The 21260-nt window shown below is 40.4% G+C and overlaps 1 protein-coding gene across 4 annotated transcripts in view; it reads right to left on the bottom strand.

The window, feature by feature from the left end:
• Nucleotides 1-2744: 2744 nt before the first annotated feature.
• The window catches only part of UBN2 (ubinuclein 2), an 81537-nt gene continuing 63021 nt past the window's right edge, over nucleotides 2745-21260 (bottom strand). For 2 of the 4 annotated variants that reach the window (XM_047762951.1, XM_047762949.1), the window contains 3 exons: nucleotides 16939-17170; nucleotides 16430-16519; nucleotides 2745-13061 (listed from right to left, as the gene is read on the bottom strand). In XM_047762951.1, coding sequence (XP_047618907.1) covers nucleotides 13012-13061; nucleotides 16430-16519; nucleotides 16939-17170 — 372 coding nt within the window. In that variant the 3' untranslated portion in view covers nucleotides 2745-13011. Of the gene's footprint in view, nucleotides 13062-16429; nucleotides 16520-16938; nucleotides 17171-17661; nucleotides 19179-21260 lie in introns of those variants that run through there. The other 2 variants (XM_047762953.1, XM_047762952.1) reach the window with 2 other exon arrangements.

A 21260-nucleotide genomic window follows, 5' to 3' on the forward strand; every position in this document is an offset into this window, starting at 1 on the left:
TCGCTTTGCACCTGAAGTACAATAAAGCAGAAATAAACTATACACAACCCACATTCACATACACTTTGAAAGTGAAGCAGCCATCTGGCTCTGAAGGGAGAGCCAGTAGTTGTCAGAGGGCTCCTCCCTGTGACACCTGCCACGTGCCGGAGCTGAGACAGAGGGCCAGAGCTTCGTGACACTGAATCACAGATAAAGCTTTACCCAAACTATGTTTACCTCTAGACTACTCATTTATAGGAGCCAAAACATTTCCTTAACGGTTTTTGTTGAATACTCAACTTTTAGAGCAGTTTCCCTTTACTTTTTATGCCAGGGGTTTGACAGCTGCAGTCAAAGAATTTTAACTGATATTTATCTACTATACTTTTCCATATATATATATATATTTTTTTTTTTTTAAGATTTTTAAAAACACTGGTTCCATTTCTCTATTTTGGGAAACTAGGACAGCAAGAGGAGGCATGAATTTAAGAAGAAAAAAAGGCAGAAAAGAGTCAGAATAGTAGCCACCATTTATCAGCTCTATGTGCGAGGCACTGTGCTAGGTGCTTTCCAGACCTTGTCTGTAACTCAACAGCAAACCCCACCCCTGGCTATCGCCCCCACTGAAAGGAGCAAACAGGCTGGCAGGAGATCCGCATCTTGTCTAAAGTGCCACAGTTCATAACGGGGTCCTAAGAACCCAAGACTGTAATGTCAGCCTGTTCTTCGCGCTGTGCCACCCTACTAGAAAAAAGAGAGTGGGGCAATAGTGAAGGGACAGACACAGGGACAAAGAAGAGGGAAATATACACAAAGACAGAAAAAACAAGCCATGCCAAGGCACATATTGATGAGAAAGAGCCATCATACTAGATTATACCTGCATTCTAGGGGATTGCCATTGGCCTTGGAAAAGCTCATCTCATTTGCAATGAAATTCAACCCTTCCTGCACCCAGAATCAGCTCTTCTGCTTTTACTTTCAATTTTCAAAACTTTTTTTTTTCTTTTCTGCTTTTTAGGGCTGCACCCATGGCACATGGAGGTTCCCAGGCTTAGGGGTCCAATCGGAGCTACAGATGCTGGCCACAGCCACAGCCACATCAGATCGGAGCCTTGTCTTCAACCTACACCATGGCAACGCCGGATCCTTAACCCACTGAACGAGGCCAGGAATTGAACCCGCAACCTTATGGTTCCTAGTTCGATTTGTAGGTTTCCAGTGCACCACGACAGGAACTCCTTCAAAACTTTTTTTGTTTTTGTTTTTCTTTGGCTGTGCCCATGGCATGTGGAAGTTCCTGGGCCAGGGATTGACCTTGCGCCACAGCAGTGACAATGCTGGATCTTTAACATGCTGTGCCATGAGAAAACTCCTCAAAACCTTTTTTTAAAAAAGATTTTCTCCAGTATTTCTGAAAGTTTTACATGGATATGAAGCAATGTCACAGATTCCAGACAATGATTTTCAAATCTGGAACATTAGTCATTATTACCCATTACAAAAACAAACTTTTAACTGTTGGTCTGATATGCATACACAGATAGCAAATACCCAAAAGATATTACAATTTGATCTGTAATAGCTATCTAACTGATCGTCAATAAAGAATGGATGCAATAAATAGCAGTGATAGGACTCTGTGTCCTGGCTCAGCGGAAACAAATCTGATTAGTAACCACGAGGACGCAGCTTCAATCCCTGGCCTCGCTCAATGGGTTAAGGATCCGGCGTTGCCGTGACCTGTGGTGTAGGTTGCGGATGAGGCTTGGATCCCGAGTTGCTGTGGCTGTGGTGTAGGCCAGCGGCTACAGCTCCAATCCGACCCCTAGCCTGGGAACTTCCATATGCCTTCGGTGCAGCCCTAAAAAAAAAAAGCCAAAAAAAAAAAGTGATGATATAACTATGGAATACTACACGCTGTGAAAAGGTAGAAGACAGACCTCTATGTACTGATATGGAATAACCTCCAAGACAATTGGAAAACAAATGCTAGGTACAGTAGGGCAAATACATATGCTAAATTTAGGTTAAAAGTCAAGATACATAGCAAATGGTAGCAGTGGTTGGTCTGGGAAGGAAAAGAGGGCCATGGGCAGGAAAGACGCTTTGCATCCACTGTACAGTCACATGCGATCACGTACTTGGCACTTTTTTCCTTTTTAACCAAGTGCAAGGACACTCTTTTCCAAAATATCATTAGTTTTTGTTTTTTGTTTTTTTTTTTTTTTGCTTTTTAGGGCTGTACCTGAAGGCTAAGGGTCAAATCTGAGCCTTAGCCACCAGCCTACACCAGATGTGAGCCGCGTCTGTGATATACAGCACAGCTCATGGCAACGCTGGATCCATTTTTTTGTTTGTGCGTATGCATGTGTGTGTGTGTTTCAGGGTCGCACACGTAGCATGTGGAGGCTCCCAAGCTAGGGGTCGAATTGGTGCCGCAGCTGCTGGCCTACACCAGAGCCACAGCAATGTGGGATCCAAGCTGTGTCTGCGACCTATGCCACAGCTCACGGCAACGCTGGATCCCAACCCAGTGATTGAAACTGCATCCTCATGGTTACTAATCGGGTTCATTACTGCTGAGCCAAAGCAGGAACTCCCCCCAAAATCTTCACTTTAAATCAAGTGGTTCAGTTGTATCTTCCCTCTAAGTACCCAGCACAGTGTGATACAGACAATAGATACTCAGCCACCACAGAAAGAAATGAGATGTTAACATTCAAGTTATTAGCTCAATAACACAACAGACACAAGAATAATATGTACATTCCTCTTTATTTAATACAACAAACACATAACACATACAAAAAGAAAAAACACTCATGTAAAAGGCCCTGTCACAAAGGATAGACAGGAAAACATCTACACTGAATCAAATAAGGCTCCTGCTTTAAAACAGGGGTTTGCTTAGCTACACCTGGAATATGAGCAAGGCTGTTGCGAGAAAAAAAAAAAAAAATCCCTGCACTGAAGGAGTATATCGACGGGGTTAATTTACTAAATTCACAGATCCACATTTAGGAATGTTTAAGCCCTCTCACGTATCCACAATTCATCACGGTTTTATGAAATGTGATTGGTTTTTGGTTTTGGTTTTGGTTAAAAAAAAAATTTGCCTGTCCTTCTTTCTTCTTAGAGAACAGTGACAAGAGCTCTCTAAAAACTCGAGAGCCACAAACCACCCAAAGTTTGGAGAGCTTTTACCATTAAAGTTCAGAAGGGGTGTAGAACTGAAAATGCGAAGGCAAGGTGGCAGCGGGACGGAGAATTAACGTAATCATCCACTGGTCGCCTGTGTTTAATCCATCGCTAGGAAACACAACGGAAACACCGTGGCTCAGTGCAGGGTTCAGTAGCAGCAGTTTGTCCATATTCCTGCTCTGATCAGAGCCGGAAATTAAACAAGCACCAGTTCATCTCAAGAGAGCCTTATACAAACATACACACATACATACCCACACCCACTCATGTATCATCACCACCCCCTTTTATTTAAATTTATTATTATTTTTTTACTAAAATAATACAAAAAAGGGAGACAGGTATATTTACAAAAATCCATGGCTGGTACAGTACATAATTTTTAAGACACACTAAATGCTACAATCTTTCAGGTCCTGAGATTATTACAAATACCAACGCAAAGCTGTGTTCAGGTCCAGTTTTAAAGGAGGAAAAAAAAATCCAAAATATTAAGTTACACACTTTATTTAAAATACAGTATATCCCTTCAAGTTAGCAAAAATGCACCTCCCTATAAACAAATGCAGTACGGTAATCAGGGCCTTTCACCCAGAGGAGCAGCAATGACTTGGGCTCCTTCCTTCAAGACGGGGTGGAAAACACGTTGGCATCAAGTGTGGAGGTGGCCAAAGTGAGAAAACATCTGTAACCGGAGGGCAGCTCCTCACAGAGGGAACATTCACTGTATAAATAAGTCCTGTTTTTCCTTCTGTTACCCAACAAAAGTCTTTCCTTTATCAAAATGCATTCTGCAGGGGTTGGAACTATGTGCTTACTTAGATAAAAAATGTGAATCCTTATTTCCAATAGTTATAGCAAATAGGTCTGCAGTCCCACCATAATTTGTACAACCGCAAATCAACTTTCTTGCTGGTAATGGGAGAGGAAACACTCACCACTTGGTTACCTTGGCAGACTTAGGGCACAAAGTTTTCACCCGCCAGAGATTACCCTTCCTCTTCTTTCAGGCTTGACAGTGTTTAGTGAGTGACAGACAAGGACAGGCTCCAGATTTACATACTCTTCTTAAGAACAATTAGCTATTTTTGATAACTTTCTATAATCTAATTTTTCAATGACAGCCAACAAAAGAACAGTACGAAGCTTGAAACCTTTCTCTGGAGGTTGGCCACAGATCAGAGGAAATTATTTGCAGGATGAGAACCTCCCTCTACTGGTGAAAGGGCCCCTTGCTTATCTGAAGGTCTCAGCAGGTCTATGTGATTACTTATGTAAGCATAGCCAGGATTTTCAAAGTTGGCCAAACTTGGTCAACTTCCCAACCACCTATATAAAACAGTAATACCGTTCTTTGTCAGCTGAGAAACAACTTCTCTTTTAATGCCTCTGGCCAAAATTGGGGGTAATTGTTGGTAATTTTATAGGTACGGGAAAGAAAACATAATATGCTGGCGCAGGGTCCACTACCCTTGCAAATAGAAAAGGGAAGCAAAAAAGGAGGGAAGTTTGTGGCCTCAAGGACAGAAAATATAAGATAGCTAAGATCTGACAAAGTAAAAGCAGGTTATCACATAGAAAGCACGCCAGCGGGCTGGTCTTGGTTACGGCTGACCCCTAAATGTGCTCGGCCGGTAGAGGGAGCTGTTGACTTAGAAGCACAAGGATGTTCAGGTTCTCCTGGGTAATATCATCTCGTGTGCATTTCAGTTAGGTCTTGTTAGTGCTCGGTTACAAAATATTTTAAAACTAGCTTTAAGATAAAAGAGAATCCTTGTTGGCAAAATAGGAGCAAATAACATAGAGTCTTCTGAGGAACATAAGAAAACTGAGGATTCATATGACCTATGTGACGCAGACCTTCGCAAAGTCGGTTTATTCCAGGGCAAGTATGAAAATAAGCAAGAGTATCACGAGAAACAGGAGCCCTAACAAAGGTCTGCACCTCTTCGGAAAAATCTTGAAAAGTATCAAGAGGAAGCCATGCAATGCCCCTAGCTACTACCACATTATATAGCAGAGAAATCTATTTTTAACACGAATGAGAAGAGAAAAAAAATTCGGGTCACCAGTGATGAGTCTAAGCCCCGGACATAGAGACCCCCTTAATTATACTACTGGGATCTCTCTAAAAGTGTTTTCGACCTGTTTGGGTAACAGTTTGGAAAGGTGTCCAAAACGTAAGTACTAACCTGCTCTAAAGTGGAAATTATGTAAGAAAGATGGAGAAGGAGACGTAGGAAGAAATTACAGTACGAAGACATTCAATCAAGATCACAAGTGGCTACTTTCACACAAAAGGTACTGTGGGAGCATCTGAGAAAAACGCAACTTAATCAGCTTATTCAAGGGCAGCTTCTGATGAGAGTGCTCCCAGTCCGCCCTCTCAGGCTGCGCTGGGTGTAAAGAGCCCCTGGGACACGCCTGCAGCTTTTCCGTTTGAGGTCCTTGGGGACACAGGCCAATGTGCCTGCGATCAGGACGGCAACGACAGAGTAACCTTTCCTCCCCAGACGCCCAGCAACCTATATTCTGGTGCAGCAACTGGCCAATGAAATGGTTAACTTAAGACCAGGGCAAAGAAGAGTGAAGTCTTAAGAAAATGAAGAAAGAGTAAGAACTGGACATTAATATTCAGAGCTACTTTTTAATCAGAGTCTGACCATCTGTTCAGCTCCACAGACCTGAACACTGTGCCAAAGAATCTAAAACTTTCTCAGAATTGAACACTGGGATGGTTTCATCTTAACGACACAAAGACATTCCATGATCCTCACCAGTAGAAGAATCTGCACTTAGTTTCTGAATATCATGCTCACATTTTAGGATAGAGGAACACATAAAATATGTCTACTTTTATGTTTTCATTTTCCCTAGAGGAACGAACACACATTCAACAAAACCCTTATGTCTTATTTCTTTGGGCAGAAGTCTTCATTCACATCTGTTATTTAAAGAATGGAACACGAGGGAAAATGTGGAAAACTTGTATGTTTACCTGCATAGTTGATATTTAGAGGCTACTAACTAAGGCTTTCTCTGGAAAAAGCAACAAAAAACCAAAAAGTGATTTTTAAAACTTCCTATCACTAGAGATGAAATGAGCCTCGGCCAGTTCTGGGAATTAACCCAGAGGCTCTGTCTGCTTGGGCCCGCTGCTTTCTCCTGACTCACTTACACTGGACAGTCGGTTCCTCATCCGGCTACACTCTCTCTCCTAACCCTGAATATGTGCCACCCCCGCCCGCCCCCCGCCAAACAAATGGTGCTCAGCATTTAGCTCTAGCTAAAAAGATGGCATCCATTTTTTTCCCGTTGTTGTCTTAAATGCGAAAAGGGAAGTTCTATGTAGTACTGCTTAGTATACCCAGTGGGGGTGGGATAAGATGACCTTCCTTTCCTCCTTGGAGCTGGGCAAGCATGTTTCCTTCGACCCCAACCCTCCCAACCCTGCCCCAGCTCAGAAGAGAGTCCTGCCTCCCCCTCTCATTTTCCTACAACCTGAGCAGTTGATGGCTCCAACTCTTACGTGCTGAAGAAGCATAAATTACAAAGGTAGCCTGGCTAAAGGTATACCCAGCTGACTGTGATGCTTGCGTCTTCAGTGCAAAGCCGGATAAGCCTATAATCAATCACAGGAATAGTACACAATCTCTGATCTACAGGAATGAGGAGACTCTCATTCATTCTCAGCAAGTTAAAAGCTTACTATCCATCACTAAACAAGTAATATAAGGAAATTAGATTGAGAAGATGGCAAAGTGAGGCAGATAAAACTTTTGGGATCATTAATCGACTCTAATAACCAATCATCCAACGTTGACCTAGCTTCAGCTCCATAACCCTGGCAAAAATCACACACGTAATAATTCCATAAATGGCTAAAAGATCTACTTATAATTAAGAAACTTAGTGTTATTTACCCACTTCCCCCTTCTTAACCTGAAACTAACCACTTTATCCCACCACAAATATAATATGTTTAAATAACAAATATGCATCTAAATTAGAATTCCAGTGATTCTTAAAAATTGTATGGTGCTTTTTATACCCATCATAAGGGAAATATTTTTCAGCCTCTGAAGGAAGATGATAATACTTTTTTAAAATTATATAGGACATTTTAGAAAAACTCAAAATATTTTTGAAAAAGTCTCTGATATCCCTGGGAGGTAGGTTGAATATTATTATACCCAATTTTCTAATGGGTAATCTGAGGCACAAAGGTTAAATGATATTCCTCCTAAACATAATAATTCGAGAGTTAACATGACTGAGTTGAGGCTACCTGGTAACAGTTGTGCTATCAGGTAACACCACCAGGAGCCTCTGCTTTCTCCTTTTTGGCCACCAGTCTCCTCTTCACAGTTAAAATGTATTTAAGGGAGGTGGGGGGTTATTAGATAGATTTGTGCTGGGTTTTGAGGATTGGTTCAGCTTGGTCTCCCCCCCAACATGTCACATCTGTTATCAACAAGAAACAGATGAATCTTAAGCTACCAAATATTATGTTATTTTGCTCAAGGGAGAAACCTAAAGAACTGTCAAACCATATTAAGCCAAATGCAATTATCTGGCAAAAAGAAAAACTGAAGATCTCTCAAAAAGGCTGTAGGTTACAGGAGTGTTTTCCTCAGTATTTGAAATCTTTCTAGTTAAGTTTGTTAACTTTTTGACAAATATGCAGCTATAGGAATTCTTAAAAAAATCATTTCCCAGAAGAATATATGATGCATTTTTAATGTTGACAAACTCTCTAACTTCCTTCAAAACTCAGATCCAATACCACAGTTCTAAACTCGAGCTCTCCCTTGTCTTCAGTCCTGCCTGCCACAGTGTCATCATCAACTTGACCTGGAAAGACTCTTATTATTCCAACGCTTTCTCTAACGTTACTCATGCCAAGCCTGAAGGGCACAGAGTAGTGGGTTACATCCAGGAATAGTCAGTGAGTTCACTAAATTTATTATACTTGTAATAACTATATATATATATATATATATATATGGAAATGTGTGTGTGTGTGTGTGTATATATATATATATATATATAGTTGCTGTTGCTATTAACTGCTACAAACAGATTATTTAAAGGGGGAAAGACAGCATCTTGTGGAAAGACAATTTCCCAACCCACCCATTTGAATCAACTAAAAGCAGTGGAATAAACAAGGCAAAGTTTCGCAAACATTAAAAGGGGAGTGCTTGGAAAAGATGCAATGGTACAGCAGCTACTAGTTTTTTTTATATACATATAACATATGTATACATATATATATATATACACACACATATATATGTATGCATGTATGTATGTATGTATCTTACACATATTATCCATATACATATAAGGAAAAGGAAGAATATCATAGCATGATGTGGTCTTGGCAAGTTTGAGATTCTTCCTCCTGAATCCCCTGACTTATTAGCCTGTACTTGAGGATATCTGAGACCAGTTTCAAAAGGGGAAAAAGAAAGAAAAAAAGGCACTTAACAAAGACAAAGGCCTGAATGGAGCATGTTTTAGAGGAGTAATATATGCCATTTTACCAGAGCTAAGAAATGACTTACAGGGTTAAACCTTTTCCCTTACATTGTATAAAATAAAATTGTATAACAGGTTTTTAATCATTTACCTACTACTGCATTTTTCTTCTGCTTTATTATTACAAGAACAAAAGCCCCCTAAAAGCAAAAAACAAACAAAACAAAAAAACAATCATACATGCATAATGGAAGGTAAAAAGTGCCCTTCTGAGAACATAAGGACAGCAGAAAATATAGTGCTAAATAAAGCACAGGGAAAGTTCTCAAGTTTGGCCTGATTACAGATTCCTCTCACTCTTCTATAGCTAATATCAAGACAAAACAAACATCAATGAACAAAAAAGGCAAACAAAAGTTCAAAATCTAAATGATGACAGAAAGAATACAGGGAGGGGCCAGTGTGCTTTTATGATACACCCCGAAAATAAAGTATCCTAACTCTATTATACATGGGTCAAATTCTAAAACCTCCTAGAAAAGGAAAAAAAACAACAACAAAAAACAAACCTGCAAATTAGATTACAGTTGACCATTACAGGCAAAGTTCATTTTACAAATGTAGCAGCAAGTATGATAGATAACTGGAGTCCTAGGAGATGATGCCAAGGACACAGCGTTCTCATAATCAATGGCAGTTTGAGTAACAGTAGAATTTCCATTTCAGAAAATGTCTTGACCCACGTAGAGGTGGAAAGGGATGTGGTAGAGGGCAATGAGAGGAGAAAGACTAGAGGTGTCTGCCCTTTCCAACCCTGGGTAGTAAACAATTTAGATCTGCTTTGGGAAAAAAAAAATCCTGGGTTAAAAATCTTTTCATATAAGTTGTTTTCAAACAGGTGTCAAACCCACAGCATTCAAACATGTACGTTGCCCGGTTCTTCCTCCTATGTTGGTGACGCAATAAAGCCTATTCAGCTTCTATGTATATATGAAAGTAATTTGGGCTAACAACATCCATCAAAGGGGTGGCAGGCATGAAAGGATGTACTAACACAATCCTCTGATTCCCTCGATATTAAGATTTTGTGTCTTCAGATTAACCTCACTTCTTTGCCCTAATTTCTTCAAGGCTGTTTTAAAATCATGATTTCTTTTACCCTATGATCTCAGAAGCACATGAGAAAGGATTATAATCGACTTAATAATGAAATTATTGCTTGCATTTATTCTGGAGGCTCTGAGTGAGCTTGACACTTTGCTCTCAGTCTCCAACCCAGGCTCAGCACTGCTATCTCTGAAGACAACTCTGCTGACCACACATTATTGCTTGTGAATACTGAGGATCAACTGGTATGTACAGTAACAGCTTATACATCAGGGAAGGCAATTAAACTACAAGACAGTTGGAAACAGACAGCTTACTTTTCCTGAATCAAGAATCCCACTGAATGGGACATAACCACGTGTGCTGATTGCTTCTACACTGGGAGGCTGTTAATGCTCTCTGTTCAGAAACACACATTGCTCCACATCCTTTCCAAGACGCACCATTTTAAAAAATAACAAAATTTGACTTTCAAGTGCAAAAATAGAGTATGAGTCACAAGTCTCTGTGCTAAAAAATAACCAATTTGTATGTTTGTTTTTAGTAAGAAAAACTGTAAAGGTAGGTGACTGTACAGTAGGGACACCATTTTCAATGTCGTGACCTAGAAAAGAAATAGGTATTTACATGTAGTAACTCTTTGATCATACTTTTTAAGAAAGAGAGGGATGTCTGTTGCACTTGTGCAACATAAAAGGGTAGTCTTGACTGAAACAGATTAAGGTCATGAAAATGAGGTGGGGGTGAGGCAGCGGTCCTCGAGGCATCAGGAGCGAAGACAATCCGAATAGAATCTCCACACATGAGGATTTCTCAGAGCCAAGGTCCTTCAGATATTTTTACTGGTTAGTTATAAAATCATATGGGGGGCAGGGGCAACTGAAAATCCTGTTCTCCTCTAAGGAAGACAAAGAGTCATCAGGGATCGCCACACGGCGTGATTCAGAGTTTACGGATTTTAGAAATTAAGGTTGTCCTTGCTCAACTTAAACTACTGATGAACTTATATAGAGATAAACCTGTGTGTATAGATACACACACAGAGTTGAATACATGCAGTTAGCAGCAGGGAGAGAGATTAATCATGCGCTCACTCTGACTTTTCTCCTGGTATGGGAAGGAAAACAAAGGCAGCTTCCCAAAGGAAAGACTTCTTTTTTCTAAATTAGATAAAAGCAAGAGGTATGCTACACTGGAACAACTCAAGAATCGGGTAAGCTTCCCTCATTAACCACATAAACGTTAATCACTCTCAATTCAAGTCAAATTGATCTGCAACAACATCCCAATATCCTTCCAAAATATCCACCCGGGATGATACAACATTCTCATTTGCTTTACTGGTAAACTAAACTCTTAGAGGCAAGTAATTATATCAACGAATCCCTTGAAGTAATCCTTTCCTCATACCATAACAAGTTCTTGGAACTAAAGTTTGCAGTTATTAAGGTTTTTTTTTTTTGTTTTGTTTTGTTTTTTTGCTATGAAGCAAGCCAATGTGACTTTGAAGTCAAAACATAGGCCTACAGATCTAGAGAGATCTGGGGTAATTTATTCACAGTCCTAAAGGCTACTTGGGACTTTTACTTATGTAAATGAAAAAGGGCCTGGTTAATACCCTTATCTGAATAAACTTAATTGCATAAGATGATCTGTAATGAAAACACATGCAAGAAATCTTGCTACTACCAATGCGATGCTGCTTTTTAGGTTAGTCTGTCATTATTAATGGACCAAGCTTATACCATTCTTGGGTACAGTTTGAAAACATTCAGAAACCTAAACAGGAAGAGAAAAGAGAGACTATAACAATGATGAGGTTAAAAAAAAAAAATCACACAAAATGTATCTAAACATAACCGTAAATTTCTCCCTTAACATCCTTTGTTGAATATGCTATTTGCACGAGGAAGCTCTAATAACAAAGGATTCTTATTAGCTGCAGGTTTAGTCCCATATTAATACTTTGAGTAAATATTAGTAAAGATTTAAGATACCAAATGCTCCAAATCAATTTCACTGTAGTGGACTGAGGGAGTAAAAATACACCGTGACTGTTATAAAAATAATCCCCTGTACACATAATGATCCTAATTTAATTCCTCCCTTTAAAATACCTTCTTCAAAATTCCAAAAAAATATATATATATGCTATTTGAATGACCAATGAAGACGCACTGTAATACACACTTATACCTATTTATATCAATAGTTAATAATCATCTGAAATAGCAATAGCGAAAAGAACAGAAGGAGAAGTTGTGAGTTGAGGTGCTGTTGAGGGAAATTTACAGTTCCTACTGGCAGGCCTGCAAAGGCTAAGTGGACCAAAGCCGCAGCCCTACATCAAAGATCCCCATTTCTCGAGAGGAAAATGTGAACCCAGTCACATTTTAACATCAGGAATGGAAATAAGAATTAACCAGTCAATACCAGATGCACAAATCACCTGAAGAAGAGAGTTAAGTATCTGCTTCTGAATGGAAGATGTAATTGACCCTTTTACAAAAAGGGGACATCTAAGTTTCGTCTGTTAAGAGCAACAGGCTCAATTTTTTGACTTTTAAAAATGTAATAATATATATCACTGTGCTAAAATAACTTTCCTGAAGCATATTTAGTCCACTAATTTATATGGGAGTTGCTACACTCTGGAGAAGATTCAAGTTTGTTCAGGATTTTTGAGGGTACATGATTTACACTCAGCTACTGTCTATATCAGACATAGGGTCATTAACTTTTTTTGTGGCGAATTTGCTGCATAGTCCATTCAAACAGACATGGTCATTATTCCTGACAAACTGGCCTAATTTGAGATATAGTGCCTTTTATTATGCAATTCTGTCTACACGTGTTCAAATCCAACCCCCAGGATGGATGGAGTTTACCCAAATCCTCAATTTTCCTTCCTTCCCCCCCCCCGGGAAAAATCAAATTTGTACTTCTGTGGGTTTGACAACTGAGTCTCTTTCAAGTCAGTTAACATGGTAACGCTGTCTTTCTTTAGAAGAGACCGAAGGTCACTAACTTTGCACGAGAGCATTTCTTCCTCCCGCACCTGGCTTTACTCAAGTAATGTTTTCTCTTCTTTTTCCTCCTCACCACAGTGCTTGGGACGAGAGAATGTAAACATCGACAGAACAGCAGCCCTATGACCACGTGAGTACTTTCCCATCAGGTAGATTCCATCAGCCAGCCGAGTGTGTGTCATCTCCTTTGCTCGCTGGGAAGTCACTGAGATTTCCGTGGTAATTTAGTGTCCCCTTTGCTTTGGCCTCCATCTGAGAAAAGAGATGTTTAATTGGTATGGATCAGCACACAACCAAGCAAAAAGAACAATTAACTTTTAATATTCATATGGTCAAGATACCGCTATTAATAGCTTACATGTTGTAACATTACAGAGGTTGGAGATAAAATTCAACCAGAAGGACCCTCTTATCTCAAAGGACTACATGGTTCAATTGGTTATCAGTGTCTTATAAATACTATTTCAACAAGCACTATCCACCACAAAGTCATGCGAGCCCTATGTGAAGAATACAAAGAAACATAAAAGACATAATCTCCCTCCTTCAAGGGACCTTATCACATCTTCTGATTCCTTCAGGATGCAAGGTCAGTTTCATTTTCTTGCAAGTGAAATTAAATTTCTTGCCATGCCATGGCATTTGATACCTCTCCACTATTTCTATAAATGAATGGCCACACTGGTAGGAGAAACTCCAGCTGAGTCCTCCCCCTGCAACCCCCAGCTCAGTCTTATAAGGGGTAGGAAAAGTCTGCTAGGGGAAACAATGTTTCTGGTTTTACGTGTGCCTATTCAACTCTTCCGGGGAAAATGTCCATCACTCTACTTACACTGGACAAGAGCAGGGCCCAGTGACCTTAAGAGCCGACAAAATACAGAGAAAGCCTCTGATAGTTCATTTATGGCCTTCGCGAGGAAGACGAGAGAGTAAAAGACAGGGGAAGGCAAGCATGGTAGAAACGTACAGGTGACAAGGGACAAATGAGTGCACCACGATAACGATCTTAAGGCTCGAGGAGCCCACAGAAGTCCCAGTGTTGGTCATTCACGTGGACATCTCACTCGCTGTGCTAAAACAGAAGCAAAACAAAACAACTGCCTCTACGAAGAAATGATGTATCAATGAAACAAGACCACAATTATTTCAAAACCTGGATGAACAGAGTATTATTAAAATGAACACTGGTGACAACATCTAAGGAGCTGGCCTTTCCATTTATAATGAGATATGTACTGGCATTTGTACAGAGAAATGGTGTGACTTGAGGTACAATTAAATTCCTAAAATGGCAGGGTGAGCTTCTGCTCAAAGCAGCTTTGGTTAATTAGTAAAACTCACATTAACCGGACTGCAAGGCTCGTTAGACCGGGGTTTGGCAACTACGGGCCCTGGGCTAAACATGGTCTGCCACCTCTTTTTATAATAGAATTCTGCTGGAACCCAGGCACGCTCATGTTGCTTATGTCTGTTTTCATACTGCAGTGAGTAGGTGTGTGAGACTCTGTTGCCCGCAAAGCCTAAAACATTTACTAATTGCACTTTCACAGACAAAGCTCACTGGCTCCAGTCTTTCGATTAGACAGGTCAGAGAATTAACATTTTAACTGAGCCCTTACCATGTACCAGGAACCAAACTAGAAGCTTTACAAAAATTATGTTTATTAAAGTCTCATAAGAAGCCTATTAAAAACACTGTGTTGTTGCCAGTTTATCACCAGGGGAAATGATGGTCAAACAAGTTACACTTGCTCAGAGTAGCAGGCCTAGAATTCGAAACTCCCAGCGTGATTCTCAAATTTAGTGTCTCGTACTTTAAAATGTTTTTAAAATAAAACATTTTAAACTTTTAAATTTCAATTACTTGGAAAATACTGACAGTCATATTTCCTTTCTCCTTCTGGAAAAGCGCTGTAGCACCGACAACAAGATGATGCACTTAAAGCTGGAATACTGACTGGGGTCACGTTGAACCACAAGAATCTTGTTTGTCTAATTCCTTGCAGGTTCCTACCATCTGCCCACCCCGAACATACAGCTCCAGGCTGGACTCATCACACCGAGCAGTTGAAAGCCCCCAAGGTGGAACAGCTTTAGTCACAGGGCAATTTTCCTTATGTGTTTAAACAGAAACCAAAAAGCCCAGGACGGTCAGGATTGTTGACATCTGTGCCTACTTTGTGTTCCCGCATTTGTACAACTGTGGGTTTTTTATATTCATTCTCTCAGCGGGTGAGTCTGAGGCTGCTTACCAGTCAGGTGTTTTAGAGGATTAATTATAATCTACTGCCTCGAGATTGCTCACAGCTCCCATTTCTGCATTATGGTCAACTGTAAATTTGTTCAAAGGTAATTTAATTTTTTCCCCTTTCACGGCCACACCTGCAACATGTAGAAGTTCCCAGGCTAGGGGTGGAATTGGAGCTGCAGCTTCAGGCCTATGCCCCAGTCATAGCAACGTCACAACTGCGACCTATACCCCAGCCTGCACCAATTCTGGATTCTTAACCCGCTGAGCAATGCCAGGGATTGACCCTGCATCCTCAGGGAGACTAGTTGGGTTCTTAACCTGCTGAGCCACAATGGGAACTCCTGTTATATCCAATTTCAGATTTCAGAGTGATCTAGTTGGGCTGCCAGTATATAACGTGTAAAGTTTGAATCATATTAATTTAATCACAGCCAAAGGTAGAAAAGTTTAATAGTTAAGAATACAGGCCATGGGGAGATCCACTGTGACACACTGGGTTAAGGATCTGGCACTGTCACTGCTGCAGCTTGGGTCACTACTGTGACGAGGGTTCACCCCCTGCCCTGGGAACTTCCATATGCTGTGGTTGCAGCCAAAAAAAAAAGAGAGAGAGAGAGAGAGATCACAGGCCACGGAGTCAGACTTCCTGGGTTTGTACCTCAGATCAAACACTCACTTTGTTAGCATCTTGGGCAAGTTGCTTACCTCTGATTCAGTTTCCTGATTTGTAAAATGAGGACTGTTCTCTCATTCACAGGTTTATTGTAAGATTAAAGTAGCTAAGACATTTAAGTAGCCCACAAGACTACCTGGCACTTAGTAGGCCTTCAATAAAGGTGAACGATGATAAATTACCGGCCATGATTTTTTTTCCCCCTTTTAGGGCCACACCTGCAGCATATGCAAGCTTCCAGGCTAGGGGTCAAATCGGAGTTGCAGCTCACAGCCACAGCCACAGCCACGCAGGATCTGAGCCACATCTGTGACCTACCCACAGCCTGCAGCAACGCTGGATCCTTAACCCACTGAGTGAGGCCAGAGATCGAACCCACATCCTCACAGATACTAGTTGGGTTCTCAACCCGCTGAGCCACAACAGGAACTTCCTGGCCATGACTTGTGTACACTGTCTCATGAATCCTCTTCTTTGTTATCCTTTCCATAAACTGACACCTTCGAAAAGGCTCTCTGAACGTCTAACAAAACATCTCCTTCACTCACCTCCTATCTTAAAAAGTGTTTGTTGCGAATGGGGATTCAGTCACATGAAAACTGGTTTTCCCAACCTTTGTCATTTCATTCACACTGTTTCCAGGAAAGACGTACAATATGTGTGCATCTCTAATGAACGATAAGGTGGCTTTCTTACCATTGAATGTTTGCTGTGAATGAGCAGGCAGAGCTGAGTGGGAAAGTGCTGCTGCGCGCTGAGCTCCTGGCTGTAAACCCTTTAGTAAATCTGAGAGGAAAACAGATTCGTTAGTGATCTTCTGAAAACTAAGATTTGAGCCCTCTTAGATAAAAATGAAAATAGCTGAATTTATCTAATGCAAATTGCGGACCTTGACGTCAAAGTCTTTCTTAAACTGAAGCACATACGTTGAAAAATACGTACATGTAGAAACATATATGTATATGCAAATAACACAGCAAATCTGACTTCCTCTTATTATAAATTTCATTAAGATAGAAATGTGGAATAAACGGTTTACTTAGCAACTACAAAAAAACTTCAGAGTCCAGTAATCTGATGTATTAAATACATGGACGAAATAAACTGCATTTATTCCAACTGCACTAATTCCAACTGGACTGCTCTCCATCAGTATAAATTCATGTCAAACTAGGTAGCCAAGCAAATAAAAGAGCTCCACCTACTCTGAGTTAGGCTATGGTGGAAAGCGGCTGAGGTAGATCCCGAGGTGGTTGTCACTCCAGCTGTGTCCGTTCCAAAGCCAAGTAGCTCCAAGGGAAACTGGAAGGGCATGGTCACTGGAACAAGGCCACCCAGCATCCCAAAAGGAGTCACATTTTGATTTGTTACAGACAAAGGTGATGTCATGAGAGTCAGAGGTGAGGCATTAGCCAATAATGATGCTCCTGCTGTGGACTGCAGAAACCAGGGGTCAAAATATATAAGAAATCAAGTCTTTCACTTGAATTATTTTACTTACTATCCTCATGGACGCATGATTGTCCCATATCTGCTCTAACAGAACCTTTGGGAGACAGACATGAAGACTGAAGTGTAAAATACATTTCTAAGAGTGCCCCACACTGGCTTTGGAGATACTTCTACACTTAGCTCTTCATCACCCGTTTAGATGCCTTCTGAACGGTTCCTGCAATGCCTATATTAACTCTCGTTCAGCCTCGTAATCCATTCATTCATTTCGTTTTTTTTTTTTTTTTGGTCTTTTTAGGGCCGCACCCACGGCATATGGAGGTTCCCAGGCTAGGGGTCCAGTTGGAGCTGTAGCTGCCGGCCTACACCACAGCCACAGCCCCATCAGATCCGAGCCACCCACGTCTGCTACCTACACCAACAGCTCACGCCAACACCAGATCCTTAACCCACCGAGTGAGGCCAGGGATTGAACCTGCAACCTCATGGTTCCTAGTCGGATTCCTTTCTGCTGTGCCACGACGGGAACTCCTGTATTCCTTTTATTATTATCAAACTTACTGAATGACAGCCTCTCTTTTCCACATTATCTAGTCTCTCCTTAATCCCTGAAAGCACTTTCCAATTCTAACTTTTTGAACTTAGGCTCCTAAGGCAAAAGGTAAATTAGAAAGTGTTTTGACACTTCCCCCACCTATCACGTTTATGAAGAAAAAAGCACTCACAAATGTCCTAGCACTGACGAGCTTTTACGGAGAAATTACTTAAATATACTTCCATTAAGCTATATCAATTTCCTATAAAACGGCAATTAAATCATTTTCCCATGTTGACTTTTTTCTAAGTGTACTTATGAAAAAGATAATAAAAATTTCTCAGTATCAGATATTATCTACTATAGTTTCTGCAAATGTGAGTTTTCTTTTGTAGCCTTATTTTATTAACTCTAAATTTCTGTGGTCAAAAATTTTAGCAGTAGGGAGTCCTTTGCAGCACAAGTTAAGGATCCAGCATCGTTACTGCAGCAGGTCAGATTGCTGCTGTGATGTAGGTGTGATCCCTGGCCTGGGAATTTCCACATGCTGAGAATGTGGTTAAAAATGTAGATACAGATATAGACACACATACATTTTTTGTTCTAAATTTGGTCAAGAACCGTGAATTCTTCGAATATTTGTTAATCAGTAATAAGCATCAGCTATTTTGCATATTCTTTCTACCAGTAAACATTAAGAACTGACCATTTTATTTCTGAGTTAATGTATCGGAAAACTGGAGGTGATTTTCTCATGCAAAAATGCCGCGTTACGTCGTATATTTATGTTCTCAATGGCCCACACCACTGCTAAACAAAAAAATGAGGAACATCCTCAAAAAAATTTTTTTTCTTTTGCCTTTTTTGGCATATGGAGTTCCCAGGCCAGGGATCAGATTCGAGTTGGAGTTGTGACCTAAGTCGCAGCTGCAGTAGTGCTGGATCCTTACACCAATGTGTATCCAAGCGTCCCTAAGACGCTGCTGATCCTGTTTCAGCACAGCGGCAGCTCCTCAAAAAATTTTCTATTCTGTTTTTTCCACTAGCCCTCCAATATGCTCCTTTATTTTTCTCTCAAATTTATACCCATAGTTCTGACTTCTCATTTCAGTTTCAATCCTGTTCGGCTATCAGTTTAGTGAAAAATTCCACTTGGTTATCAAATACTCCCCAACCTGGCATGTCCAAAATTGAGGGTATCATCTGTTACAATCATTTCCCTCCCATATATATGAGCTGATAACATCAAAAGTCTCACTCTTTCCCGCCACTCAGGCTTGAAACCTTAGTTTCATCATAAAGTGAAGGACAAGAGAAGCCTATAGTCAACATTTCCATCCATGTTCTTTTTTTTTTAAATCACAGCTCCCTCCCACACTTAAGTACAAATCTTCATTACTTCATGCTTGGACTTGACGACTTTTCTGATTCGTCAGTCTCTTCCCTCTACAGTGCCAACTGTGACATACAAATGGGAGATTTAGGAAAGAATTACAAGTTAGAAACAACAATGCTTTGAAACAACGATCAATTTTAAAATTAACAAAGGTTCTCTTTTCCATCATAATTCTATTGTAGTCTCAAGATAGTTTGGGGTCCAAAGCCATGTACCCCAAGGGAAGCCCCCCTCATAAGGAACATTAAAAACTGTGAATAAGGAGCAGTCATCTATGCTTTTCTGGAGAGGATAATGGAAGCATTAAAACTGATTAAAAAAAAAAAAAGTAACTTAGACAACTTCCAAAATTAAGTAACTGAGTATTAGCAATAAAAAATGGTTCAGTGTCATAATTGTCAAACATTTTCGACTTTCAAAAAGCTTCCCTAACTGCTTTTGTTTATAAAACTAAAATGAAACATCAGACTATCTGAATGTTATATTTATAAATTTCTCTCTCCTAGAAGATGGAGACCTTTCAAAAGTGGGGTATCCCACTGTGATATCATTCAGAAGCATACAGGAGAAGCTGTGAACATGAAGTAGGCAAATACCTCGGGATAACACCCCAAAACAAAAATATTTATCATGACCTTCACGTTTCATTGCAGGGAAAATATGAAGAAATACCTTGCTCTTCCTGTGATGCGCATCACATTTTTTTTTTTTAAACCACCTGTTTCATTTTGGCAAGTATATCTGCTCCCCCCATTCTCTACAACACCCAGAATGACCTTTTGAAACATAAATCAGACCATGTCGCTCCTCCAACAGCTTCCCGTGGAATATGACGCAAAAACCCAGGTCCTTATGGTGGCCCCCAAGGTCCCCCAGTACAAGGAGCGATCTCTGCCCTCCTCGCCTCCCCACCCTGCCCCACATCCAGCCGAGCAGCCCTTTCCTATTGCAATGCCTTCATGCCTCCGTCCCTTGGCCTGGACCGTCCACCCTGCTCATTCGAGGCTCAGCTCAAATGCTGCCTCCTCGAAAAGGCCTTCTCTGAATCCCTTACCTACATTAGTACAATCACACTTTATCATATGATTTTTCATAGCACTTAAAGTATGTGTTTTGCTTATCTTCCTACCTAGAATATATGCCCTATGAGAGGAGGGATCTTGTTTCACCCTATCTCCCCAGCACCTAGAAGAGTGCCTGGCACATAATAAACAATAAACATTTGCTTAGTGAACTGATTAATTCTGAGAATTATAGAGTGGCAAAGATGGGATTCACAGAAAATAAACTGAAGGCAAGAAAGAAGAGGAAAGCCTTGAGTAGAAAGATGTTAAATAAAAAGCCCATAAGAGGTAAGAATCTGAACCCAGAAAGACGTTAGCTTTTGTTAAACTCAGGCCCTGTCGGGTTCACTCTGTAAATGAGTAAGACAGTTGAAGATGTCTTTCAGACAGAAGAGGAATATTACAGGCGTAGATAGGAAATCTGTTTTTAGTGCTGGCAAGGTAGAGAAACAGGCTCTAGAAGCCACAAGGCAGCTGATAAGATGCTATGTTAAAAAAACAAAAAAGCAAAACATTAGGTTGGCTAAAAGAAAGAGTCTCATTCAATGACTGATCTTTTCTTCAGTCAAACCAATGAGAACAAAAAGGATCAGATAAGAAGGCATTTAGAAGAGCAAGAAAACCAGAAGGAAGTAGTTATCATTTAGGAATATACATTTTGCCACGGAGGCTCATTGCTACCAAAGCAACTGGTAAACAACTCGTATAACAAGTTGTTCTTTGGAACAAATGATCAAATACAAAGGTTCTCAGGAAAAAAAAGAAGTGCTGAGATTCTGGAGATGACAAAACATGGAGAAAGAACTAAATTTAAATTCAAAGAAAACAAAGCAAGTGGGGAAAATATAGCAATTTTTAACTCTAGATAAAAGCCAAAAAGAAATTGAAACCATAGTTTTTGATATTTGAAAGCTCAACAGGAGAAAATTTTACACAGACACAGGTTTAACCAAAAGTTGTAATTTCAGAAAGTTCCTGCTGTGGCAAAGTAGGTTAAGAATTTAACTGCAGCTGCTCAGGTCACTGTGGAGGCACGGGTTTGATCCCCAGCAGGGCAAGTGGGTTAAAAGGATCTGGCCT

Source organism: Phacochoerus africanus, chromosome 16 (genome assembly GCF_016906955.1).
Source record: "Phacochoerus africanus isolate WHEZ1 chromosome 16, ROS_Pafr_v1, whole genome shotgun sequence".
NCBI classification, from domain to species: domain Eukaryota; kingdom Metazoa; phylum Chordata; class Mammalia; order Artiodactyla; family Suidae; genus Phacochoerus; species Phacochoerus africanus.